At 38.0% G+C, this 26,526-nt stretch overlaps 1 protein-coding gene across 1 annotated transcript; it reads left to right on the plus strand.

The window, feature by feature from the left end:
- The first annotated feature begins 251 nt into the window (after positions 1 to 251).
- Positions 252 to 26,489, plus strand: rc3h2 (ring finger and CCCH-type domains 2). The gene is made up of 19 exons (XM_056253388.1): positions 252 to 504; positions 6,137 to 6,440; positions 7,594 to 7,711; positions 9,704 to 9,937; positions 12,359 to 12,534; positions 12,934 to 13,134; positions 13,876 to 14,008; positions 14,095 to 14,213; positions 16,277 to 16,389; positions 16,487 to 16,711; positions 17,584 to 17,744; positions 17,823 to 18,202; positions 20,196 to 20,330; positions 20,735 to 20,887; positions 22,497 to 22,710; positions 22,794 to 22,878; positions 24,015 to 24,192; positions 24,280 to 24,416; positions 25,570 to 26,489. The coding sequence occupies exons 2-19, from the start codon at positions 6,210 to 6,212 to the stop codon at positions 25,688 to 25,690; spliced, it is 3,114 nt and encodes a 1,037-aa protein (XP_056109363.1). The 5' UTR covers positions 252 to 504; positions 6,137 to 6,209; the 3' UTR covers positions 25,691 to 26,489.
- Positions 26,490 to 26,526: the final 37 nt, after the last annotated feature.

A 26,526-nucleotide genomic window follows, 5' to 3' on the forward strand; every position in this document is an offset into this window, starting at 1 on the left:
GTATCACTTCACGTAAGCCTACAAGTTTCAGTAACATTACATTATTCATTTCGAGTAGGAAATACCATAAATAGCTTATGGTAATAGTTGAGTAAAAATCCCCCCGCCCCTCCCCCCAACCCTATAGCAGAGGGCTAGGCTCATGAATATTGAGTAGATAACGCAAACGTCATGTTGTTGTCTTCCAATCGCACAGGCCAGGCTTTTTAATATTAAAAAGGAACACTTCGTCATAGTAGTTTTGGTATATTCGCTGACGGTCATGGGAGTGTACCTGCTCATGCCGAACATGTCGCGCTGTCAGGGAATGCGCTCCCAAATCTCTGGAAATTTAATATGTTATTTTATGTGATGTCTGGACGGAATAAAAGGACGCCCAAAAAAAAATTCGGGAAAACTAGTTCGGCTCAGCTGTGAATAATTGAATGCGATGAAGAATTTGGGCTTGATGGCGAAGTGCACATAAACTATGGATGGTTATGATGATACTCTGTATCGCCTACGGTAAGTGCAAGTCGCGCGACTTTGTATTGGGAAGTATATCATTGAGGATCGCTGCTGGTGTGGCGCGCGCTGCTTTCGAGATGCGCGCGAAATGCTTATGCAACATCCCTATAATAAAATTATTTTCAAACTTTTTTTTTCTATGAAAGCAAACAATCAGTGATGCATGAGCAACAACATGCCGATGTTGCCTTGTTTTAAGTTTGTTGCACAGCTAGTTATTTGCTCAAGAAGTTTCGCGAATGCCTCTTGCGTTTGGGGTGAAGTGCATTGCATATCATATTGGATATAAATTAATTCCTTTATTTCAACGTCTAATAGAATGCTTGGTTAAGAATATTAATACATGTTCATTGATTTTCATGATGGTTTGGTGAACCAGATGATCCACCGATAGAGTTTATCTAGTATAAGTTCTATAGGTGCGCATGTGTCAGTAAAGTTGTACAACACCATCAAGCACAATTCGCGCTCAAAAAGACTTCCGCGTCTTGCAGAACAATTGATTCTTCCACGTTTCATTCATTCGATCTACCCAAGGTATTAGATAATGTCATTTTCCATTGAAATAACGATTCTTGCATTTCTTCGTCTTTAAAAAAAATACAGTATAGCCTACAGAAACACAGTTTAAACCATAGACAATAGGCTAAACGTAGTTTCAGTTTCATTATTCACTGTAAGAGCTGCAAATGCACTCTTATGACCTTAAGATACGTTTTCTACATGATTCAATTCTTAGAACGTAATATTAAACAAATAATCATTTATTGACTTGAATAAAAACCAGTTGATGTAATTCCATATAAAGCACACCTGACAAAACATTTTTACAGTGATGGTCATTTGCAGGCATAGCCAACATGACAGCATGGCAAACAGTCAATGTGAAATAAAATTAAAAATAAATATGCTATGTTTCAGCTGGAGGCATGAGACCACAGGTAATGCTAATGTACAACAATAACAGTTATGGAGAACTCTCACTGAGAAGTTGATTAATCTCATTGCAACTTAATTGTAATGAGTGTAACTTTCCTCTTGCTGTTCTTTCGGATGTGTGGTTGTCCGAGGGGGGGGACTGTGTATGTGCAGAAGACAGAGGAGGTATCGGGGGTGACAAGAATAGGATGTTCCAACTTTGAGGTTCCAGTGACCTAAAGATATACTGGTGCGCACATTTGCACCCATTACCCCTCAGCATTCCTGGGCTTCGGGTTCTGAGCCTCAGAGCCTGTCGATATATTGGAGAAAGTGCTTTGCACGAAGCACAAGGGACCATCCATCAAGGGACTAGAACACCATGCACCAGGTGCAAATTGGGTTGATGGAAGTGATCATTTTATGGTTTATCCTGGGCTAAGTTGTGGTCTATCTATTACGGTGATGTTGGTTGAGATGTGGGTTAAATCAGATGGTTGGAATAACTCTAAATATTTATAACTTTGCATATGATATATATAAATACACTCATTTAGCTGACAATTTAGGAGTTCAGCAGTGTGCGGTTTTACCTCCCCCTAACTTTTAGCCCAAGAATGAAGGTATGAATAAAATATATTGTGTTTTACAGTAGGCTATCTATACAGTAGTAAATTACTTTCAAACGGTTTCCTGTCTGAGGTCAGATTTTCAATTTTCTTCAGCCCCCGCGCGTCACATGGTCACAAGACAGTGAAGTTATTTCCTGTTTATGGCTTTTTGGCGTTTGTTCCACACACGACGTGCTCAGTTCAAACAAACCCATTTTAGCCTGAATTATTTTCAAATGTAGTATAGGCTATTTTAACGTCACTGCTGCGTCATTTTGGCCTCATTATATATATAAGAATCGAGTCGCCAAATTATTGTGTATTATATATGTAATTATATTGTATTTATAAAGGTAACGTGTGTAACACGCACAATGCAAATTGTGTCGATGATGTTCCCTCGCGTGATTCGGGTGTCTGTGGGCGCGTAGCTAAATAACAGAATTCCCTCGCGCAGATGCTCCCCGTGACCATGAATCACTGAATCACGCCCCTAAACCCTCCACCGCAACTATATTCAGACCCCACGGACACGTTTTGTCACACGCGTGAACCCAGAGATGTTAAATTCAGCAGCAGCGTGGAAACATGACTCGCGCGAGCAGATTCAAGCTACGCTGTGGATGTTTCGCGCGCGCGGTCACTTACATGGTGCGTAATTTAATTGATTTTTTTAATGTAGCATATTTATGTACATTTTTTTTAATGCAGCCTATTTATGTACAACTTAGCCTACTGTCTTAAAGTGTTACTCATCGTATTTATTTTGCTAATGTTGCATCTGAATTGTTTGTAATAGTGTTTAAAAGTAATGCAGTATACATTGCATTTTCTATTAGGACATTGCTTCGTGTTTAATGATTTACTTCACATAACTAAGTTTCTAATAATATTTGCGACTATTTGCTATATGCGAATATTTCCTTTTACCTTATAGTTTATAAATTATATATGGCTGTTGTTTTTCTTGTACTTTTAAGAGTGTGATGAATAAAATGTACTGAAAGAGAGGAGTGCCCATGGCCACATGCATGTGTCTCTCCCTGACAAATGATTGATTCTCAACAGCAGTGGGGGCCCTTGCATAATTTTGCATGACATGGTAGTCTTGTCCTGACTCCTGACAGGGTGTGGAGTGTCACCGAAGCTTTTCCTGGAGGAACAGACATCAACCGAGGGGTTCGTCCATGCAGCAGGTGCTAGAACAGCAGTTACGTGACAGCTGAAGCTCTGTCCCAGCCAACAAAAATACTCTAAGAACGTTTAGCTAACATTCCCTTTAGCCCTCTGGCAGTCTTCACGTGTTCAGTCAAAAATGACCTTTTTTTATTATTTCAACAAAATTATTATACTATATTTTAGTTCGATGATGTTTTTCATTTAATATTTAGCTTTTTTGGGGGGATTTTATGGTACTGAATTATATTTATGCAGTAGTTATAATCTATTTATTTACTTGTTTGAGCATGGACATGAAAATTAAATTCCCAACTTCCAACTGTCATAAATCTTGAATGCTTTGGAGCACAGACCAAGTTTGGTTTCTTTTTAAAGACGACACTTGGCAGATTATTGCTGAACTTGAAAAAAACGTTATAAAGTTTTACATTTATTGTTATGAAAAATGTACAAAAATACAATTTTCAATTTTTATATGAAATATATATATTCAAACTGTGAGAAAATCAAAGCCATAAATCTAAACAAGTTGTGTTCCAAATTTGAGGTTGATATCTCAAAAAATGAACTTTCAGTCGGATTTTGTTTGGGCGCACTAAACCAAAAGTTTCCAATAGATGAAATTCGTCTCCGATTAGTTTTTTAATTACCCAAGAACGTTTCTTCTTGATTATTCTATCATTTTGAAAATTTTATGAGAACGTTCTCTTGTTATTTTTGAAGAACATTATTGAACGTAGTTCTGGGCTATTTCTGAGAACTGGCTGATCCTTCTAATGATTAAATTACTTTTGTTCTTAGAACAAAATCCTACCTAAATCTAGGGAGAATACGCTTTTTAAGAACATTCATCAAAAACAAATAACATACAGATATTCCATAAACAATTTTGTCAAACTGTTTTCTGCCAACAATACAGAAATATTCACAAATATTAATAACACGGAAGTTCGGAGAACATTCTAAGAACGTTTCCTCTCTAAATCACGTGAACATAATACATATATTAATAGTGTTATAAGAATGTTCCATATTATTTTAAGAACGTTATGCCCAAACATTTACACAACCTTTAAAAAACGTTAAATGAAAGTCATGGGAAAGTTCCCTGTAAACTGGGATTAGAGCCGCACGATTAATCATTAAAAGATCGCGATCTCGATTCAAACACCACACGATCATATTCCTAAATGACCACGATTCGCCTGCATCTATTAAACGTCAAAATTCAGATCTTTGTTCGCTGATCCAGAGAGAGAAGTTACTGATAAACGTTTATACTTTGGATTAAATGCCTCCAGAAGCGATCAAAATAGAGTCACCCGTTTACTAACTAGAGTAACTAACTCGACGCTTCAAATAACGATTGTATCGTTGCATTGTAACACCAGTAGTTGGCGACAAGTGACTGTTATTTGCCATTGAATTATTTATTCAAAAGATTTGTTCAAAAACTCTGATTCATCCACTGATGAAACAAGTTGTCTTTATGAGTCATTGAATCATTGATTTAATCCTATTTTTTTAAAAAATAATTCATTCAAATTAATGCATGCAACATTTTTAAACAGCAATTAACATTTTGTCAGAACCTCTAGTAAATTGCTTGTTATTTTGTTTAGTTGTCTGTTCAGAATGGTGAGAGAATCGTGATCTCTGTTTGAAACAAAAAGGGATTCTCAATTTTTCCAGAATTGTGCCGCTTTAGCTGGAGTGTAGTGTCCCAAGTAGGGGAATGAATGATTTATTTTACTTTTGTAATTTTACACCTTCCGACAAGAGCCTTCCATGAGCAGCTGGCGAAGATAAAGTCCTTTCTATATGTTCCTCTCCCTGACATTTTGCCCGGCGTTTGTGAAATATGTTTAATATGGAGTTTTAATCAACATGTTGATGGCTGTTTGTAAATCACTCTTATCTGCTCCACCTTCTGTCCTTCAGGAAGTCCCTGAAAAGCAGCAAACAGGCTGAGAGGAGTTCAGAAACACATAGAGGGATCCAGAAGAAGAGTGAGAGAGGGCTTGAGTGCATGGAGATGTGAAGAACATGAATGAGTGAGAGCAAGACAGTTTATTCCTGCAGTGCAGCTGACAGGTGATGGCAATAAGAAATGACATCCGAGAAGGGGGAAGTGAGAGCGAAAGATCATTTTTAAAGAGAAAATTAGTGCCATAATGCTATGGTGTTGCTAAGTGGTTGCTAATGGTGTTCTGGGTGGTTGCTATGTGGTTGCTAAGATGTTTTGAGTGGTTGCTTAGCCTACTGGAAAAAGTACCAAAAAAAAATCACGTCTTAGGCCTACACGCAAAAAGCAAACAGCACGACCCATGTAGTCCGATTCACGAACAAATGACTCTCAAATTAATTGGTTCTTTTAATAAACTTGGTGCTTCAAATAACGATTGTATCATCACATCATTACACCAGTAGGTGGCGACAAGTGGCTGTTAAAAAAACGTATTTGTCAAGAGATTCGTTCAAAAAGTCTGATTCATCCAGTATTGAAACAAATGAAGTATTTTACGAGTGAGTCATTGAATCATTTATTCAAACCGATTCTTTTAAATAATTAATTCAAATGTATTAAACATTTTAAATAGACTGCAGTGTGAATGCAGGATTAGTGAATGAAGGTACAGTACGTTCACGCCATGGCGTAAGTACTATAGTTACGAGATTCCAACTGGAAAAAAGCGCAATTACAACTTGTAAACTGGGAATTTTCTGAGAGCTCCTACACCACGTGACTGCTGTACCAGCTGACTACTGCAGATTCATTTAGGCGTTGATAGTGCTACCATAAAAACGCCTGGTTCCCAATCCGAGGATGTGAACATCTCAGAGCACCACATTTGGTGCTCACACAGTGATTACAACATGGCGTGAAAGCATCATGACCCGGTGTGTTCTTCTCTCCGCAGGTGTGTTTAAGGCGCTGGGGCGTGGCAGCATGCGATCTCCCCGAGCGTGATAGTTCCCCCTGGAGGTCACAGGATGCCGGTGCAGGCAGCTCAATGGACTGAGTTTCTATCCTGCCCCATCTGCTACAATGAGTTTGACGCCTGCAGCCACAAGCCCATCAGCCTGGGCTGCTCGCACACCGTCTGCAAGACCTGCCTGCACAAACTGCACCGCAAGGCCTGTCCTTTCGACCAGACGGCCATTAGCACTGACATTGATGCGCTGCCTGTCAACTGTGCCCTCCTGCAGCTGGTGGGGGCGCCGGTGAGTGAGGCATGCTGGGAGATTGATAGGATTGCTGTTGAGTTTTTGTGTTAGATCAGGTCAATCCAGTGTTGTTGCCTTTCAGGGCTGTGAAGCTTAAAATGACATTTTTTATCGTTTTATTTTCAGTGTCTTTAATGGGCATGACGTTTAAAAAAATATATATACACTACCGTTCAAAAGTTTGGGGTCAGTGAGAATTTTACTTTTATTTTTTGGAGGAAAGAAATCAATACTTTTATTTATCAAGGACAGTAAAGACATTTATAATGTTACAAAAGATTCTATTTCAAACAAATGCTGTTCTTTTGAACTTCCTATTCATCAAAGAATCCTAAAAAAAAAAAAAAAACTGTACAACTGACAGACCAACAACTGTTTCAACATTGATAATAATAATAAATGTTTCTTGAGCATCAAATCCTCATATTATACTGATTTGTGAAGGATCATTTGACACTGAAGACACTGACACTGGTGATGCTGAAAATTCAGCTTTGATCACAGGAATAAATTACACTTTACTGTATATTCACACAGAAAACAGCTGATTTACACTGGAATAATATTTAATACTACAACTGATTTTTGTTGTATTTTTAATCAAATAAGCGCAGCCATGGTTAGCAGAAGAGAATTCTTTTAAAAGTATTTAAAATCGTACCGACCCCAAACTTTTGAACGGTAGTGTATATACACTACCAGTCAAAAGTTTTGGATCAGTAAGGTTTTTAAAAGTCTCTTCTGCTTACCAAGGCTGCATTTGTTTGACTAAAAATACAACAACAAAAAACAGTAATATTGTTGAATAATATTTAATATAATTTAAAATATGATTAAAAATAACTGTTTTCTATTTAAATATAATTTAAAATGTGATTTATTGCTGTGATCAAAGCTGTATTTTCAGCATCATTACTCCAGTCTTCAGTGTCACATGATCCTTCAGAAATCATTCTAATATGCGTATATATATATATATATATATATCAAATCCCAATGAATTTCTTATGGTTTTTTTAATTTTCATTACTACAATGCAATATTTTAATTTAGCTTCAGGTCATTTTCACCAGTGGTCAGAAAAATGATGCTTTTTACAGTGACGTCCCGATGTAGACACACAGTATAAATCTGTTTTTATCCCCTGCAGGTTCCTGAGGGAGAGATCGTAAGTGTGGGCAGTGCTGAAGACACGAGACATTATGAAGTGTGCAGGATGTGTGTGGAGGAGCTGGCTCTGTATCTCAAAGCAATCAGCGGAGGAAAAGGTGAGAGTGCGAAGTACACCGGTACGATGTCGAGAACAACGCCCGTGAGTGCTGCATTATTGTTCAGGTTTGCGGCTGCATGAGCTCAGATTAGAACAGCGCAACATTTCCTGTTGTTCGGCGGGTACGTGTGCTCGATCTTATGTGGTTGGAGATATTTGCGTCAGTGGGAAAAAACAAGAAAACTGTGAAACCCAAAAGGCCACTTCTTAAACAAAAGAAAAGCATGCTGCTATTTTATTTGTTTACAGTATGTACACACACATATGTTTAGCAATTCTTAATAAAAAGCAGTAAACAAACACACCCAGTGCATTTTTACATATCGGTCACTTATTTCTCACTGAATAACTGAAATAACACTAGAACGACTCTTTGTAGGCCAATAAAACACTTGGTCTCCGTGAGCAGTAAAGCTTCAGGAAACCGGTGGAAAAGTCTGTTTAAGGACTCAATTGACTGTTTTGTTTGAGTAACAATAAAAGTTACTCCTCACAGCAGACTAGTGGGCCGCTAAAGCTCTTAAACTCCTCATTGACGAGCTTTGAGCTCATTTCAGAGCTCCTCTGCCAAGCCTCCACTGTATTACTGTGTGCTGTAGTCATAAGACTCGCGGGACTTTCACCCTCGGGATGTTTAGCAGCTCCTGGAAGTTAGAATAGTAGGAGATATTGTTGTAGATAGTGCATTAGTTGTAGATTAACTCAAAAACTATAAACTGAAAGGCGGTGCTGAGTAACTGATTACATGCAAACTGGATTACGTAATCCGATTAAAAAAATGAAGTACTTGTAATTAGATTCAATTACATTATACTGGGAATCAGAATACAGGTACTTTTCTATTGATTACATGATTACATGTTATTCTTACAATGAGTAAATTATTCATAATTCATTATTCTACTTCTTTGTTATATTTAAAATGTTCCTTTCTATAAGTCTACTGCTTATATATGCTCAGAAGGTATTCCAGGTTTGTGAGAATAATTGCACACATGTTCTGTCTTTCAAACACATTAAAATGTACAAATTCACATCATTTCATATTTACATGCATATTTCATATTTTTCTTTTTTTGTCAGCTGAACCTCTTTTCCCTAATGTATTTACTTGAAGCCCTTAGATTAAGTTAATAAATTACAAAACATTTTTTTTTGGTAAATTGTTTATTTTGATTGTTTTTATTTTAAATGTATTTATTTAAATTTGACATTTTTATGATTTAATTACTTAATAGCTTTTCATTAAATTCTCGAACCCCAGTCTGGGAAACCCGGACGTAATGTAACGTTTAATGCACTTCATGTTGTTGATAACAAAGAATGGATTTTTTTTTTCTCTTTGTATTTTTATATCAATATGGTACCAGGTTACCCTATTCAAAGCAATGTGACAATAAACGAGTTATGTCAAAAGTAATCTAAAAAGTAATCAAAAAGTAGTCAGAATACATGACCTAAAATAAGTAATCTGATTACTTTATAACTTCAACTTTTGTCATGTAATTTGGAATCATTAACTGACTACACTAAGTAATCTACCCATTTAATTGCCAGTTAATTGCATCAAGGATATTTTGACTTCAGTCCGACATGTGTCTGTTCATATGTATATGATTATGTATAAAAAAAGCATGCAGGTATTTAAAATGCAATGAAATTCACTGAAAAATAATACATGTTTACAATATACACAAATGTTTATAAAATGATTTCAAACAAAAGAAATAGAGCAAAGAGCACATTAAAATATGCCCTGTCCAGTGTAGTACAGTATTGTACACCTTTTTTCACACAAATACATACTTAAAATACTTTAAATAAGTCATTCGTTTTATACATTTTTTAAGTTTAATGTAACTTATTCGAAGTTACATATGCATGTTACAGCCGCACAGAGATATTTCTGGACTGTGGATTGACTTCTTGATAAGATCATAAGCTTTGAATCATGCATATAAATGTAACTGTGTTCTGCTCTCCCACACAGGTGTAGTGACCCTCAGTCAGAGCGCGCTCAGTAGACCCATGCAGAGGAAGCTGGTGACCCTGGTGAACTGTCAGCTGGTTGAGGAGGAGGGGCGTATGCGTGCGGTCCGGGCGTGCAGGTCTCTGGGAGAGCGCACCGTCACTGAACTGATCCTGCAGCACCAGAACCCACAGCAGCTCTCCGCCAACCTATGGGCCGCCGTGCGGGCACGCGGCTGCCAGTTCCTCGGACCGGGTGAGTTCTGTGTGCAACATTTCTAGCACTGCTTCATTTGATTATTCCTCATTAAAGGGGTCTTGACATGAGAAATTAAATTTGCCTTGATCTTTTGACATGGTCTTTGTACCATTAAACATCCTGCAAGTTTCGTAGCTTAAAACGTCCTTATTTGTCTTATTAACAATACATATATGGATATTTGTCTCATCCGTATATGTTTTATTAACAAAGTTTGAGAGGAGCACGTTCAGATAATCTACTCAGTCAGCGCAATGAGGCCTATATATAAAACACTGACTCGCCTCTGTCCCACAACAGTTGCGTCAAAAGCAAATAGAGCCATTACATTAACAGACGCTGTCTACACTGGATAGAGTATACAGATGCGTGTTCAGTTTCTGATGGACTTCACACACGTGAGTCTGCCGACAACAGGACAAATGGAAGAGTGAAAGAACAATCGCTTTGACGCGTCCAGTTTAAACAGCTTGTTTGTGTCTCATACAGAAGGATCCCAGAGTCGGAGACAAGTGTATTGTTTATTTTGAGGGCGTTCCGGATCGTGTCGAAGTATTATATGTTTGTTCAGAGCATTTTCTTTTGTAAACAAGGGACAGTGTAACGGAGAGTTCGCAAAGAAGCTTTAGTTGAAAGATGAATCAGCAACTTTATTGAATCTGATGGCAGCTGCATCACAAACCATAAGCAGATGATTTCATAATGCTTTGTCTGGAAATGACGGTTATATATGGATAATGTTTTCAAAACACTTACTCGCGTTCAATAGCGAGTGTGCGTTGATACTGTTTTCTGTGCAATGACGTTAGCCAATCAAAACAGTAGCCGTTTACTGACAAGCCTTAAAGAAGCCGTCCCTTAAAAACAGATCATTTCAGACAAAGGGCTGAAAATAATCATTTCCCACATATGATTGTGAAAAAAACCTTATTAACATATTACGTAAGTGAACCTCAAGGAACAAAAAAAAAAAAAAAAAAAAAAATCCAAGTCATGACCCCTTTAAATATATATCATTAAAGATATACAGACCTGGTTATTTTTTTTGCATATTTCGGGTTATGTACAACTTAGTGCAAATTTATATCCAATATTTCAATTTATGACATGACCAGAAAAAAGTACATCTGATCCCTTTGATTCAGTAATCTGCTAGAGGATACTGTGGAGGAATCGGTAGGGATGTGACAACTGTGCATAAAGGACTCTTCTGTGTTCTGAATAATATGACCAGACGCTTCGGAAATGTTTTCCCAAAAGGACAATTAGACAACTTCACATTATCTTTATGGTGGTGGCTGTCTGTGTCAACTTTGTTTTTCAAAGGCCAATGCTGATAGTTATGTCTAGAGAGTAAAGTATAATGCAGATAACGCATAGTAAAATCTAATGACAGTGAATGAGATTTACACATCTCAGAAAAACTGATATGGTTTATTATTCATTGACAAGTCTGTCGGTAGGTTAGTGAGCTATAGGGAAAATGTCTATTTGTCCTATTTTCCTAAATTTTTATGGTGTATTAATAGTTTTTATGTAGTTTTAAATAATGCAATATATACACTACCAATGAGAAGTTAGGGGTCAGAAAGTTTATGAAAGAAATTAATCATTTTTTTCAATAAGGATGCATTAAATTGATCAAAAGTGACAGTAAAGACATGTATAATGTTACAAAAGATTTATATTTCAAATGAATGTTGGTCTTTTGAACTTTCGATCATCAAAAGAATCAAATAATCCTCATGGTTTCCAAAAAATATTAAGCAGCACAACTGTTTCCAACATCAATATTAATATTAATAATATTAATAATAATAATAAATGTTTTTTGATTATCAAATCAGCATATTAGAATGATTTCTGTAGGATAATGTGACTGAAGACTGGAGTAATAATGCTGAAAATTCAGCTTTGATCACTGGAATAAATCACATTTGACCATATGTTAAAATAAAAAACGATTATTTTAATCAAATCAAATAAATGCAGCCTTGATGAGCATAAAATAATTTTTCAAACATTACAAAATATCACCGACTTCAAAATTTTGAATGATGCTATATATATATATATATATATTTTTTTTTTTATGTGATTCTAATAATCTCAAAATGCCCATATATGGTTTGATTAATCAGCCTGCTGAGAATGCAGTATGTCACTAGATGCAAAAAAAGTTGTAAATAACCCCAAATATTCCTTTAATGTATGTGAAGGGAATGTCCAAATATGCATTTGTGCTTGGCTGTCAATGATGATTACTCATAGGGCAGATTCTGACTGTGAAAACATGTGATCTCCATTTGAGTTTTCTAGTCTGAGAACATCCAAAGCATGAATCCATTCCTTCGACACGACCGAGCACACACTGATCACAGCACTAACTGTGTGTCTTTGTCCATATATGTATTGCAGCCATGCAGGAGGATGCTTTGAAGCTGGTGCTGCTGGCTCTGGAGGACGGCTCGGCTCTCTCGCGGAAGGTTCTGGTGCTGTTCGTGGTGCAGAAACTGGAAGCGCGGTTCCCTCAGGCGTCTAAGACCAGCATTGGTCACGTGGTCCAGCTGCTGTACCGTGCCTCCTGCTTTAAGGTCAGAGCTAAAATCAGCTTCACGTAGTGATTGCGCTAAAACCGCTGATCACTTAACAGCCATTACTCTCAGTATGAAGCCCCTGACGGCATGAATAGACAGGAAAAGAGTTATCTAATGTGTTAAGCCTGACGTAACTTGATATTATGTGGATATAAAGTGCTCGGCAATGGGAATATCTAATGCAGTCTTGGTATGCATCTAAACAGCTTGATGTTTGTAAATGAGCTGGAATATTTCACCGGGGCTTGATTTACTGTGGCACCTTATGAAATAAATCATCTTAATGAGATCATTTACATCGAACATCACTCAGTGTTGCTTATTTGGAGAGTTCAAGTGTGTTAATTATAGGGGCTTGTACACACACATGCCATTCCTCTTTATGTTGTCTTGCAGGTGACCAAACGTGACGAAGACTCCTCACTCATGCAGCTCAAAGAGGAGTTTCGCACTTACGAAGCCCTGCGCCGCGAGCACGACGCTCAGATCGTTCACATCGCCATGGAAGCGGGACTGCGGATCTCACCCGAGCAGTGGTCGTCTCTGCTGTACGGGGATCTCATGCACAAATCTCACATGCAGTCCATCATAGACAAGGTACTGCGTGAATATTCAAATATCAAAAATATAATATAATATTTAATGGAGTAATAGCCATTATTCCAATCTTCAGTGTCACATGATCCTTGAGAAATTATTCTAATATGATGATTTGATGCTCAAGAAACATTTATTATTATTATCAATGTTGAAAACAGTTGTTCTGCTTCATATTTTTGTGGAAACCACAATAAAAGTTTTCTTTGATGAATAGACCAATCAATGAACAGCATTTTAATATATATATAAATCTTTTGGAACAATATAAATTACGTTACTGTCACTTTTGATCAGTTTAATGTTTGCTTGCTGAATAAAAGTATTCATTTTTTTCCTTCATTCTATTATCAATCATAATAATGTTTCACAATATTACCATATTTTGATCAGATAAATGCAGCCCTGGTGAGAGATTTCTTTCAAAAACATTAAAGAACCTTAAATATTCCAAACTTTAGATCGTATTAAAAAACATAATTACATATAATATAGGTCAGCTAACTAGAATTTATAGAATATATATTTATAGGTGTAGGTATATATATATAAATAGTTGATATAAATGTTAATAAATAGTTATCTTTTTGGTATCTTTTTTATATATATAATTAAATAATAATTTAATAATTAAAATGTAAGGAAGCAAATATTTCTATGTTTCAGTTGAATATGTTTGGCACGTTTTTCTCTTTGGTGGAAATCTGAATGCATTTGTCCTTTTCCACTCCAACGCCACAGCTTCAATCTCCAGAATCCTTTGCAAAGAGCGTCCAGGAGCTCACCATAATCCTGCAGAGAACAGGAGACCCAGCCAACCTCAACAGCCTCAGAGCTCCTCTCGAGCGGCTGGCCGGCATCGACCACAACCCTGGTGAGGATGCGCACTCGCACTTCCACAGGGGTGCAAACGCAATCAGATTACAGAGCAATAACCTGTGTGTGTGTGTGTTTGTGTAGATGCGGCCGCTCCATCCTGGGCAGAGCTGGAGAGCGTGTTATTGGCCGTGAAGGTTGTTGTCCACGGGCTGGTGGAATTCATCCAAAACTTCAGCAAGAAGAGCAATGAAAGCCCTCAGGTACGGCCTGATCTCTCATTACACTGATTCAGGATGAATTCTGCTCAATACATTCATTTTACATCACTTTAAAGGCACAGTATGTAAGTTTTGCCGCTAGAGGTCACTTATTCAAAACCATAACAAAAGGTTGATGATGCCGTGAATGAGCATGAAATCATGGGAGTTGTCATCTTCACCTCCACAGCCTATGGAAATAAATCCGATGGGACTCAGGCAGAAATCATGTTCATGGATGGGCTAATGTATACTATTAAAGTTTTATTAGCGTTACTGTGGTATGAAGCAGGGCGGGCCGAGAGCCGTGGGAGCGGAACGATGGCGGTGGAGCGAATGCTAATGAGAGACAGATACCTGCGCGACACACCAGTCTCGAGTCACATGGGCTCTGGAGGTTTTTTATGCTCATATGCCACGGTCACCCGCTGCCGCTCCTTTCGTTTTGTTGTTTATGTTTATTTTACGATTAAAGTTGAACTTTTGCCGGTTCCCGCCTCATTCTTCCCTGAACTTGAACTTTATTACATTTGCGTTTGGTCACTTAAAGGGATACTCCACTTTTTTTGGAAATAGGCTCATTTTACAACTCCCCCAGAGTTAAACTGTTGAGTTTTACCGTTTTTGAATCCATTCAGCCGATCTCCGGTTCTGGCGGTACCACTTTTAGCATAGCTTAGCATACATCATTGAAGTGGACAAGACCATTAGCATTTCTAAAAAAAAAATGACCAAAGAGTTTTTATATTTTTCATATTTAAAACTTGATTCTTCTGTAGTTACATCGTGCACTAAGACCGACGGATAATGTAAAGTTGCGATTTTCTAGGCTGGTATGGCTAGGAACTATACTCTCATTCCTATAGTTCCTACCCATATCAGCCTAGAAAATCGCAACTTTAAATTTTCCGTCGGTCTTAGTGCACGATGTAACTACAGAAGAATCAAGTTTTAAATAGGAAAAATATAAAAACTCTTTGGTCATTTTTTTTTTAGAAATGCTAATGGTCTTGTCCACTTCAATGATGTATGCTAAGCTATGCTAAAAGTGGTACCGCCAGAACCGGAGATCGGCTGAATGGATTCAAAAACGGTAAAACTCAACAGTTTAACTCTGGGGGAGTTGTAAAATGAGCCTATTTCCAAAAAAAGTGGAGTATCCCTTTAAAATCACATTATTTTATTTCATTTTAATGAAATAGCCTACGGAAGTAAAACTGGAAATCGAGGGTAACGTGGATATGATGCATTGACAGGTGACGCAATGATACGGGCCGTTACACTGGTTAAAATTGAGGATTTCACTGGATTTAAACATTGCTGGAAACATTTGGGGAAAAGTACAGAAGTCAACAAATCATGTAACATTGTTTTAGTGGTTTTGGGATATTTCAATCCAAAAAATCTTTCGTACAGTGTCTTTAAGTACAGCTTCCCGAAATGCGAAAAGCTTTGAAATTATGTCAATTTAATCAGGAAATTCAAACATTAAATGTGGTTTCAATACTGTTTAATGTAGTGGCTGATAGATATACCTGTCATACCTCTAAAGAGGTTTTGTTAAAAGATAACGCAAAGCTTACCAAAATGTAACCATTTAGGTCTGTCAAAAATAATGTGTTAATTTCTGCAATTCATATTTTCTGTTTAACACGGTAAAACTTTAATTCATTAACACAGCATCCGTTTTCCCTTCCTTGCATCCCTTTGACTAGTTTTACAGTATAAACTATTTAATGTATTGAATATTTAGAAATGTATGTTGTTCGTGTATAAATGTATTTCTGGGTCTCCAAATGATGGAGCAGGTCACAAATTATCACAGCCATAATTTAATATCTCTATACTCTATACTTATACCGTACGTCAACTATTGACCCATTTGTATCTATTATTATTTCACCAAAGGCATTTTGAAAGAAGCTTCTGACACAATTTTTATACTTGAATAAATTATATCCATTAAGTTTCCTGGGCTATGAAAGACCAATCTTTTTTTTTTTTTTTTTTTTTTTTTGGCTGATCCTGAAAGTTTTCTGACACAGTATACTGTTCTCTTTGTTCAGGCTCAACCCAACAGCAAATACAAGACGAGTATGTGCAGGGACTTACGGCAGCAGGGCGGCTGTCCGAGAGGGGCCAGTTGCACTTTTGCCCACACGCAGGAAGAGCTTGAGAAGTGAGAACACACACACACACACACACACACACACACACACACACGCACACACACCTTCCCTTCCCTTCCTCACGTTCTATCTACATCTTTCTTTTAGGCACAGAATGAGGAATAGGAAAGTCAGTGGGGTCGTGAGGCCCTTTCTGTCAGTTCCAGCAGTTATGCCAAAAGCCAGCACCAAAGGAGTAGTCCCAGGGTCAGAGGTGAAGGGCCATGAGAAAGAGGACACGTCTCCCACTCAGCTCATCCCAAGAGGAGGAGACCACCAGGAGGAACAAACACTCCTCAATGGTGCTAACGGACTGCCTATCAGCCTAGAACAGTAAGTTCTGTTTGCCAAGGCAAGCATCACTGTTACTAAAGCTCATACTTACCGCAATAGATTTGATTTGAACAAACTTTAGTGCTTAACTCCGGCAGCATTTGTGCTACAGCCTTCAGTGATGCCTCAAATCATTGTTGAGGAGAGGCGTACTGTTACTTTTCAACACGGTTGAACTTGCAATTGTTAGGAAAGCAAACTTTTTAATGAAAATCACACTTTTGTTGCCAAAGTAAGGAATTTGTGTGATTTGTGTAGATCACTTGTATTCTACATTTGTGTTTATGAATCTGACAACAAAACAGAAGTTTTGAGGTCTTCCTGGAGTTTTGCGACAAAATAAAAAGCGCTATGGTTTAACGCTTGAAAGCAATTAAGACCGTCATAAATGTTAGTATTGTTGTAATTTTACTGTAAAAAATTGTCTGTAAAATGATTATTATTATAAATACTTATTTTTTATTTCACAGTACTATAATATTATTCATCTAGTAATATACAGTAGTCAACATTTGAACTGGATCAAAAAAGTTGTCCTAAGACAAGAACGGGTGTTGTTCAAAATTCATGTTATAACTTTGATGAAAGGTTTTGATCCACTTCAAATGTAGACTACTGGTTTTATTTATTGCTTTGTTTAAATTTATAATTGAATATAATAATAATAATATGTTATTTAGTTTCGTTTTTTGAAAAGGAACTGAATGTGTTACCATGCTAATGGTGAAAAACATTTAAAAAAAAATGTTTATTGATATAAAATTTAATAAAAAAAATTAACGAATTGAGAGCCAAACATGAATGTGACATTTCTCTCTACATTCTCTAAAATGTATTTCTTTGATTCTTATGGAAGCTGTTTCTTTTCCCAGAAATCCCATCAATCACAGCCAGTCTTCTGCGATAGCTTTGGGAAGAGAGGTAGAGGAAGGTCTCCTCAAACACGGTCCTGTCCTCACGAGAGCTCACCCTGAGATCTACCACTCTCAGGACCAGAGAACATATGACCTGTCACCCTACCACCAGCCTGCCAGTAAGCGACAAACCCTGTATCTCTCTTGTGGCATAATATCCTCCATTACACTCACTCACTTCTGTTTTTCCTCCACAGTTCCTCCTCACAGGTCATGCAGTGCTCGCTTCCATCGTTCCAGCAACGTGCCTGAGTCCATGTTACCCCCTTCAATGGGCCCTCTGTACTCAGATCAGCACCCCTCTATTCCTCCTCCGGACAGATTAGGCCCTGGCCCTTATGGGCCCCCCTCCACCTACACCTCTATGTCCCCCGCTCACGCGCACGGCATGTACACCCCCGTCTACGACAGCAGGCGCGCGTGGAGGCCGGCGCTGTATCCCAGGGAGGGGGGGAGAAGTAACTCTCTCCCTCCTGAGGTTTTCCATTCCGCCGTCTACCAGCCCCCGCTCCGGGAGCGCTACAACTCGCTGGACAATCCCTGCAGCACAGCGGAGCAGAGAGCGGCAATGCACAGGGCACGTTTCATTATCTCATGTCTAATTGTATAGGCAGTGTTGGGGGTAGTAACGCATTACAAGTAACGCGCGTTACATAATCAGATTACTTTTTCAGGCAACGAGTAAAGTAACGCATTACTTTAAAATGTACAGAACAATATCTGACTTACTTTTTCAAATAAGTAACGCAAGTTACTTTGTTTTCTCATTTATTGACTGGCACCTCTCCTGTCCCCATATTGAGAGAAATTGTAGAGTAAGTGTAGAGGCGTTGTGTGCACTGTGTAAACATACAAAGTTCTGTCATGAAACTCTAGATGGCTCAGGCTGATACGTCGTTAACTCAATCTGCTTGCAATCATATCCTTCTCTATAGGGCACAGCTGATTGGTTCCTGCTGTATCGGTAGCCAATGAGCTGCTCAACCTTTAAATACTTGTTCAGCATTTGCTGTAGCAGTTGCAGTGAGCTTTCAGAAACCCTCCACCTTCCCCAGCTCCACCTGTATAGATCTGCTATGGATAATTCATGTACGCTATATTGTACAGCAGCAGCATGTCTTACTTGCTCACAGCAGCGTGTCCAGGGCTTGACATTAACACCCACCAACCCGCCATATGTGGGTGGATTTCAGCAGTGGCGTGTAACGCAGTCACTCCTACTAGCCACTTTGGCGGGCTGAATTTTATATAGGCCTAATACACATTTTTCAATTGTAGTCTTTTAAAAAGGCATCTGAAATAATAAACTAGGTGCAATCTAGTGTTGTCAAAAATATAGATTTTTCGATACATATCGATACTGAACTATCTGAAACTTTTCCACAGGATGCACCAGCAACGCGTTCTCCCTCTTTAATCTGTCCGACAGCGACCCTTTACTCACTCGTTTAATTTGCTCCGGATGAATATCGTTGGTTACAGGGTGAGGGATTGCGCAAATTGAGCATAATTGTACTCATTCACGCAGATTTTGTGCTCACACCCAAAGTGCTTGCACATAAAGACAAGTATATTGGCTATTTAAAACAGTAAAATGGGTCCGTGCGTCAGGTCTTAAAGCAACAGCAGCCTAATATACCGGCTGCCAAATAATGAGATAATATTAAAAATATCTATATGGCCGTTTTTCCCTATGGTATCGATGTCAAAATTGTGGCCAGTGAAAATGCGGAGTGGCTAGTAACTTTGAAAAACCACTAGCCACAGTGGCTGGTGAGCAAAAAAGTTAATGTCAAGCCCTGAGCGTGTCGTGTGTGTATTGGCAGTAGCAAGTCCCGCCAAGACCAAACATATCAACATTGGTATATCCATTACCACTCTGAGAGTTGTCATGACAGAAATGAAGGTTATTGTAGGTCTAGACTAAATGTGTGCATGCATTCACTCATCTCACTTGCACAAAAATAGATTTAGTATTCCTAAAAATGGATAAAAACAGTGAAATGCAAACTCAGAATATATTACGAACACCTGCAGTAATTGAATATGTTAAATAACACAAATATAATTAATCTCACTGTCTCAGTGTCTTTGATGCTGACCTTTGATGATCAAATTCAACCATACAAATAAGCAAAAATTAGTAAGAATGTTGAACTTTCTACTACTGCGTCATTTCACTTTTGGTGTGAAAGGGCCTTTACATTTGGAAAAATTACTTTCACATTACTTTCCATAAAAAGTTACTAAGTAATGCGATTAGTAACTTCTATAGGGAGTAACTTAATATTGTAATGGATTACTTTTAAAAGTTACTTTCCCCAATACTGTTTATTGGCTCTTTTATGTAAAAATAGTGTCAAATGTTAATTTGAGTGAACTGTCAGCAGCCGAGTGTGACAAGACATTTTGTCGGTGTTCTGTTGTGATAGGTTTAAAAAAACATTATTTGCATACCGCTGGTTGCTCAAAAATTACACCCTTCACTTTTAAATGTAAAATTGGTGATTATGCTGTTTCATCATGAGAATAGAGAAGTTTAAAACTTATTTTCTGTCTTTTTTATATAGGACGCATATGCTCGTGTTCCTCTTGGCTATGAGGAACTCTATCGCCATAAACAGGAACAGTGGGTACATCACCACGGCAACATGAACAGGCCCTCCCAGTCCTCCCCAGTCTTCACTGTGGATGAGTGTCCAGAGGTACGGCCCAGTGATATGGTGTTTTTAGAGGTGTGTATCCTGGGAAAACTACAACACATGTCTGCACCGTGCTAAAGCGGCGTTAAATCAGATTTGTTGTTTCTTCGAATAATAACTTTGGCAATAAAGCTGCAGTCGCCCTTATGAGGTGTGTTAAGCTATTTTAAGTGGGTCTGTTGCTCAGCAACTGATAAATGCAAAGCAAGTAGCAGTTCTGTCCTGAAAACTGTGTGTGCGCACAAGCGCTTTGAAACGCATGAACTCTCAGAGAAAGATTTGGCACCACGGAGGCTGAGTCACTTTGCATTGTTTCTTTCCACCCCCATTTTTTAATTCTGGCAGCCTGTTGCACACGGGTGGGTGTGAGATAGAATGTTGTCATCTCTCTCTTTCTCCTCCTTTAGCATCCTGAGGGTGTAGGTGGTGGGCGTATGACTTGTAAGTGTCATGGTGGAGAAGAGAGTCTTGCCCACTATTCGCCCTGGTCGTGTAGCACCATCAGCCCGTTTGAGTCAGTGCCCCACCATTTGTCAACCCACTCCTGTTCCAAACAGCTAGTAAGTGGTCGCTTTAGAGCACACTTACTTTTACATTTGCTTACTCAATATCACATTTCTGTTGTTTCCTTTAAAGTGCATCAAACTGAATATAAAACAGGTACGAGAGGAGTCATTTCAGATCACATTTACAAATATAGCATGATTTTATATTACAGTATAATTATTACAGTTCAGTATATGATATTGTTTATGTATGTATATGATGTATGTATTTGATATACATACAGTATACGATATTACAGCATAATTATATACTTTTAAATGAGCTTATTCTTTAACAAATCCCTTTTGATTCCCTCAAACTGAATTAAAAATGAATGTGTAGAGAGCACAACTGGAGTCACTTCAGATTGCATTCACACTGATTCATTCTTAAATTAGCTTACTCAGTAACACTTTCTTATTGTTTCCATCAAACTTTATCAACATAAATGTGTGGCATAAATGGAGTCACTTTAGATTCACACTGATTTACTTATACATTTGCTTCCCAAATAACACATTACTATTAATTCCCAAACGAAATAAAAAAATGAACATGTACTGTAGCAGGTACAGGAGCCACTTTAGATAACATTCACATTGCTTTATTTCTAATTTTACATACTCTACAACACTTGCCTATTGATTAACACAATGTGAACTAAAAACAAATGTTTGGCAGATACAAATGGAGTCACTTCAAATAGCATTCACACTGATTTACTCTCAATTCTTCTTACCCAGTAACACATTCCTGTTGATTCCTTTAAACTGAATCAATATTCCTGCAAACTTAATTAAAATACTATGAATGTGTAACAGGTGTAAGTGGAGTCACTTCAGATCACATGTGCATTTTCTCAAACTGAATTAAAAATGAATATGAAACAGGCACAAGTGGAGTCACTTAACATCACATTCACACTAAATTATAAATGAATGTGTAGCAGATATAAATGGAGTCACTGCACATCACATTCACACTGAATTAAAAATGAATGTGTAGCAGATATAAATGGAGTCACTGCACATCACATTCACACTGAATTATAAATGAATGTGTAGCAGATATAAATGGAGTCACTGCACATCACATTCACACTGAATTAAAAATGAATGTGTAGCAGATATAAATGGAGTCACTGCACATCACATTCACACTGAATTAAAAATGAATGTGTAGCAGATATAAATGGAGTCACTGCACATCACATTCACACTGAATTATAAATGAATGTGTAGCAGATATAAATGGAGTCACTGCACATCACATTCACACTGAATTATAAATGAATGTGTAGCAGATATAAATGGAGTCACTGCACATCACACTGAATCACTCTTTGATTACTCTGCAAAATACCGTATTTCTGTTGATTCACTTAAACTGATTTAGAAATGAATGTGCAGCAGGTAAATTTACACATTTGGCAAACACTTTTATACAAAGGGCTACATACCCTTTTGTAAAATTAAACAACATATTTTACATTTTTGTTGTGATAATTGTAAATAAATGGTCAATTTCAGAAATTACCTCTATATCATGACACTACACAAAGCAGTGCTTCATAAATGTGATTGTGATATGGCTCCTAATGGATATCTAATTATCTGTCCTCAGGACGAGGAGAGTGGTGGCAAGCGGTGGCTGCACATGTTCGAACCCTACAGGCGACTGAAAGAAGAAGATCCCATAATTCCTTTTGGAGAGGGGCCCATCATCTCTAAATGGGGAGCCATCTCCCGAGCTTCCCGCACTGGCTTTCACACCACTGACCCGGTCCAGGCCACCGCATCGCAGGGGTGCGCCAGCACCACATCAATCAACTTCAGAGGTTAGACATTGTTTGGTTTGCTATGCTTTAGAGACTGAATTTCTTTGTCTTTGAGAGTGATTCGTGTTTTCTTTTCTTTACAGATTATGGCTGCCATATTGGTCACAGTGACCTCAGATGGGGCCCTCGTGGTTCTGATTCCTCTAGTCACTCCAGCTTTCTAGAGAGGTACCAAAATAAAAATCTCATAGATTTGCATTGAAGGAGCCATATATAGAGACTTGGGAGTGGGTTCTTTTGACTTGCTCCAGTGAACAACCACACAGCAAGTCATGCATGTATAAATTATTATTAGTGTCATTTGTTCATTAATTTTACTGTATTGTCGGGAACATTGTACAAGTTGTCTAAAAAAAAGTGTTTCCCAGTCTTTACCCCCATCCCACCCCGCCGTAGCCGTCTCGCTGTACCATTCTAAAAATAGAGCAGCCGCCGGAACACAGCTCCACTCGTTTGTGTTAGCAAAGCTCTTACACACAGCAGTGAGGACTTACATTTAATAGTGTCTCCTTAACACACACAAGTCCTTATCCAGGGCCATATTGTAGCATTTTATTTTTTCCCATGAAATCAACTTAGCACCACTGATAATATGTAAAAAGTATGGTAACCCATACTCGGAATTTGTCCTCTGCATTTAATCCATCCAAGTAAGTCCACACACATTAGGAGTAGTGAGTAGTGAGCACACACACTCTGCAAACCGTGGATACATGCAAAATGAATATGCTTTTGAAAAAGTATGATATTTTTGTTTAAGGATTCTTTGTCCGTAGAGCTGCCTGTCTGGCACTACTTTAGCCGTGCATTTCCCTGAGAATAATTGCACACCTTAGAATGTTAGTCAACCAATCAGATTCAAGCATTCAACAGCCCCATAGTATAATACATTATAAATGTCACTTTTAATTGATTTAATGCATCCTTGCTGAATAAAAATGTATTTCTTTACAAAAACTTAAATCTTACTCATGTAAACTTTTGAACAGTAGTGTATATACAATTATTGATAAAAAATAAAACATGCATTTCAGACGCTTTCATTAGCTTATAGATGAATCCACCTTTCATTTCCAAAGAAAAAAAATCCTGTTTTTCCTCTGATATGTCCTCTAATAATTTAACATTGCTTTTTGGTGTCAATGATGATTACTCATAGGGCAGATTCTGAGTGGGAGTACACCTCTCACCTGATCTCAAAACTGAGTTTCTAGTCTGAGAACACCAAACAACAGAGCCGACTGATTTGTGTACTGAAGTGTAGGTATGTTTCAGAGCTCAGTGTGTGTGTCTGTGTTTCTCAGCGATCAGCTGGCCGTGCCCGGGCTGCATGTAAGGCGTAATTCCTTCAGTAGCGGGTCAAAGCAGGGCATAGATCTGCTGGAGAAGGACGGGACGGAGAGTGAGCCTGACAGAGACATCGAGCTGGAGCTTTCCGCGCTGGACATGGAGGACGCTGAGACACAGGACTGCAACTCTGAGGTAACATTTAGACTCAGACTTGAAAGCCTACATTGCATTTGGCGGTTTTTGTGTTGTTTAGTGTTTAACTGCTTGTATAATCTAAAGGACTCAATTGAAACGCAAAGCCGCTCCCAGAACATCCACCTCTCTGCAGTCTTCGGTGATCCAGCATCCAGTTCTCAGTTGGAAAACAACCTGCCTGACAGAATGGACAACCACCTTATGAAGAAGATGGCATTCAGGTAAGCAGAGCTTTGTTGACACTGCACACAAATCTGATTAGGTTTTCAAATCCCTATTTTTAGGGCTGACTGTTTGCTTGTCATTTTGCACGTAATGAAATCGGATCAGTTTGATTGTAGTCAATATCCAGTGCATCTATATTGGTTGCTGTTGTGATGTCAGGATTCTTTCGCATACAACAACTCTCAGCACTGTCAATTTATTGTCATTTTATCTTCACTTTTTCCCAGTTATGTTATAGTTTTTATTGTTATTTTAGAATTTGTTTTAATTTGATGTGACTTTGCTCGGATTAATGATCTGTTCACACCAAGTCTGAATTTTTGATACAAAAAACATTAAATGTATTATTATTACTGCGTAGACGTAACAATATGCAAAATAATTAACTCTTTCCCCTCCAGCGTTTTTGAACAAAGTTGCCAGCCAGCACCAGCATTTTTGATAGTTTTCATAAATGTTTTATGGCCCCCAGAATATTTAGTTGTATGAATATCTGAACATGCTATATATCAAAAGAAAGAACAGACCCTCTGCTTTTAAACAAACAAAAAACTGTTTTATTCTAGCTTCATCTAGCAACATTTTGAGCAAAAAGCTGAGAAAATCGTGTTTTTGTCAAAGACTACATCCAGATCGGATTCAGAACGATGATCAAAACATAGATGGAGTAGATTGAGTCCATCAACACCCCTAATGCTTGCACAGTCGTCTTGGGTCGACATTTAATTCGGCAGCAATAGGCAGTTTTGATTTATATGCTGTTTAATGTTGATGATGATCCGTTGTTTTACATATGCATATGATTACAAATGCAATCCCTAATTTCTGTTTCTTCAGCTGTTTTTTGATCAGGAGATTCTGTACTCTTTCAGAAGATGCCTAATAGCGCCCCCTGTCGTATAACAGTGAAAACACAGAAAAATTCCGTCAATGGCGGGGAAACGTTGTTTAATAAATGACAGAAAATTGCGTCAATGGCAGGAAAAGAGTTAATATGACTGAGGCTAAAAAGGAAAATGTATAATTGTGTGAATGCAAAAACCTTTGAGATCAACAACAAATAATTGTGGGCAGCATTTTCTCTTCCCTTTTAATAGTTGATATATTAATAAGAGCTATAATTTTATTATTTCTCTTATGACATTACAGAAAGACCCTCTCTCCTGGAGGCCTCAATATGGGGAAGATGCAGATGAGAACGTGCTCGCCCAGGCCCGGAGACCCCCCGCGACCCAGTCCAGGACCTGAGATGCTGCTAAACGGGAACTGAGGCCGGCTGGACACACCAGCCCTCCTCATGTTCTAATTCCATGGGGTCATGCCAAGAATCCACCATCCTCCTTAGGTAGAAGGTAGAGTTGCCCTTATAGGAGTCAATCGAGGCAGCAAGACGCAGCCGGAAGCCTTCTGTATTCATGTGTTCTCTTCATAAGAGCTAGCTATGCCCTGTAATTGTAATCACTCATCATCCTTTCAGAGTCAGTTTGTTTTACTTAATCACTGCTTGTGGATGAATGTTCACTTTGAGTCACAACTCCACCTCAGGTAACTCTTGATGTCAGCCAATCAGAACCCTCTCCAAGCCAGGAAACCAATTACCCATGTCCCGTAACTCTGTACAGAAGTGACGGTTCTCACTAGCTTTTAGCTCATGTGGAAACCATAATCTACTGTATAAAAACTATATAGTGGACTTTTCCAGTATATATCAAGAATAACCAAGGTGCTTGGAATCTATAGTACTTGCATTATTAATATTATTGCAGTGTTAGCCACTGAAATGTTATGTGCATGAATTATTTGTTGGGCATCATTGTTTGAAACAACCATTCATTGATCATTGTTTAAATGTATGTATAGATCGTGGTATAGGTCTGATATCTCTAAGAGACATTTCATAGGCAATCAGTCAATATTTTGTACTACTACTAAAAAGAACAGTTCCCCCAAAAACGAAAATTCTTTCATTCTGTCATAATTTACTCAGCTTTATATCGTTCCAAACCTGTATGATTCAAATACTGTATTTTTCATATAATGAAAGTAAATGGAAACAGGCTCTACAAATTCAGGTGTTATTCTACATTCAAATACAATGCATCATCA

The sequence above is a fragment of the Rhinichthys klamathensis genome, unplaced genomic scaffold (genome assembly GCF_029890125.1).
Source record: "Rhinichthys klamathensis goyatoka isolate OS25496 unplaced genomic scaffold, OSU_Roscu_1.1 h1tg000104l_1, whole genome shotgun sequence".
In the NCBI taxonomy this organism is placed as follows: Eukaryota; Metazoa; Chordata; class Actinopteri; order Cypriniformes; family Leuciscidae; genus Rhinichthys; species Rhinichthys klamathensis.

Excerpts from the sequence above, each read along its gene's own strand:
- rc3h2 (XM_056253388.1), top strand. The coding sequence starts at position 6,210 with ATGCCGGTGCAGGCAGCTCAATGGACTGAGTTTCTATCCTGCCCCATC. Across the intron at positions 17,745-17,822 it reads ACCCTACCACCAGCCTGCCA|TTCCTCCTCACAGGTCATGC; the intron begins GTAAGCGACAAA and ends TTTCCTCCACAG. Across the intron at positions 24,417-25,569 it reads ATGAAGAAGATGGCATTCAG|AAAGACCCTCTCTCCTGGAG; the intron begins GTAAGCAGAGCT and ends ATGACATTACAG.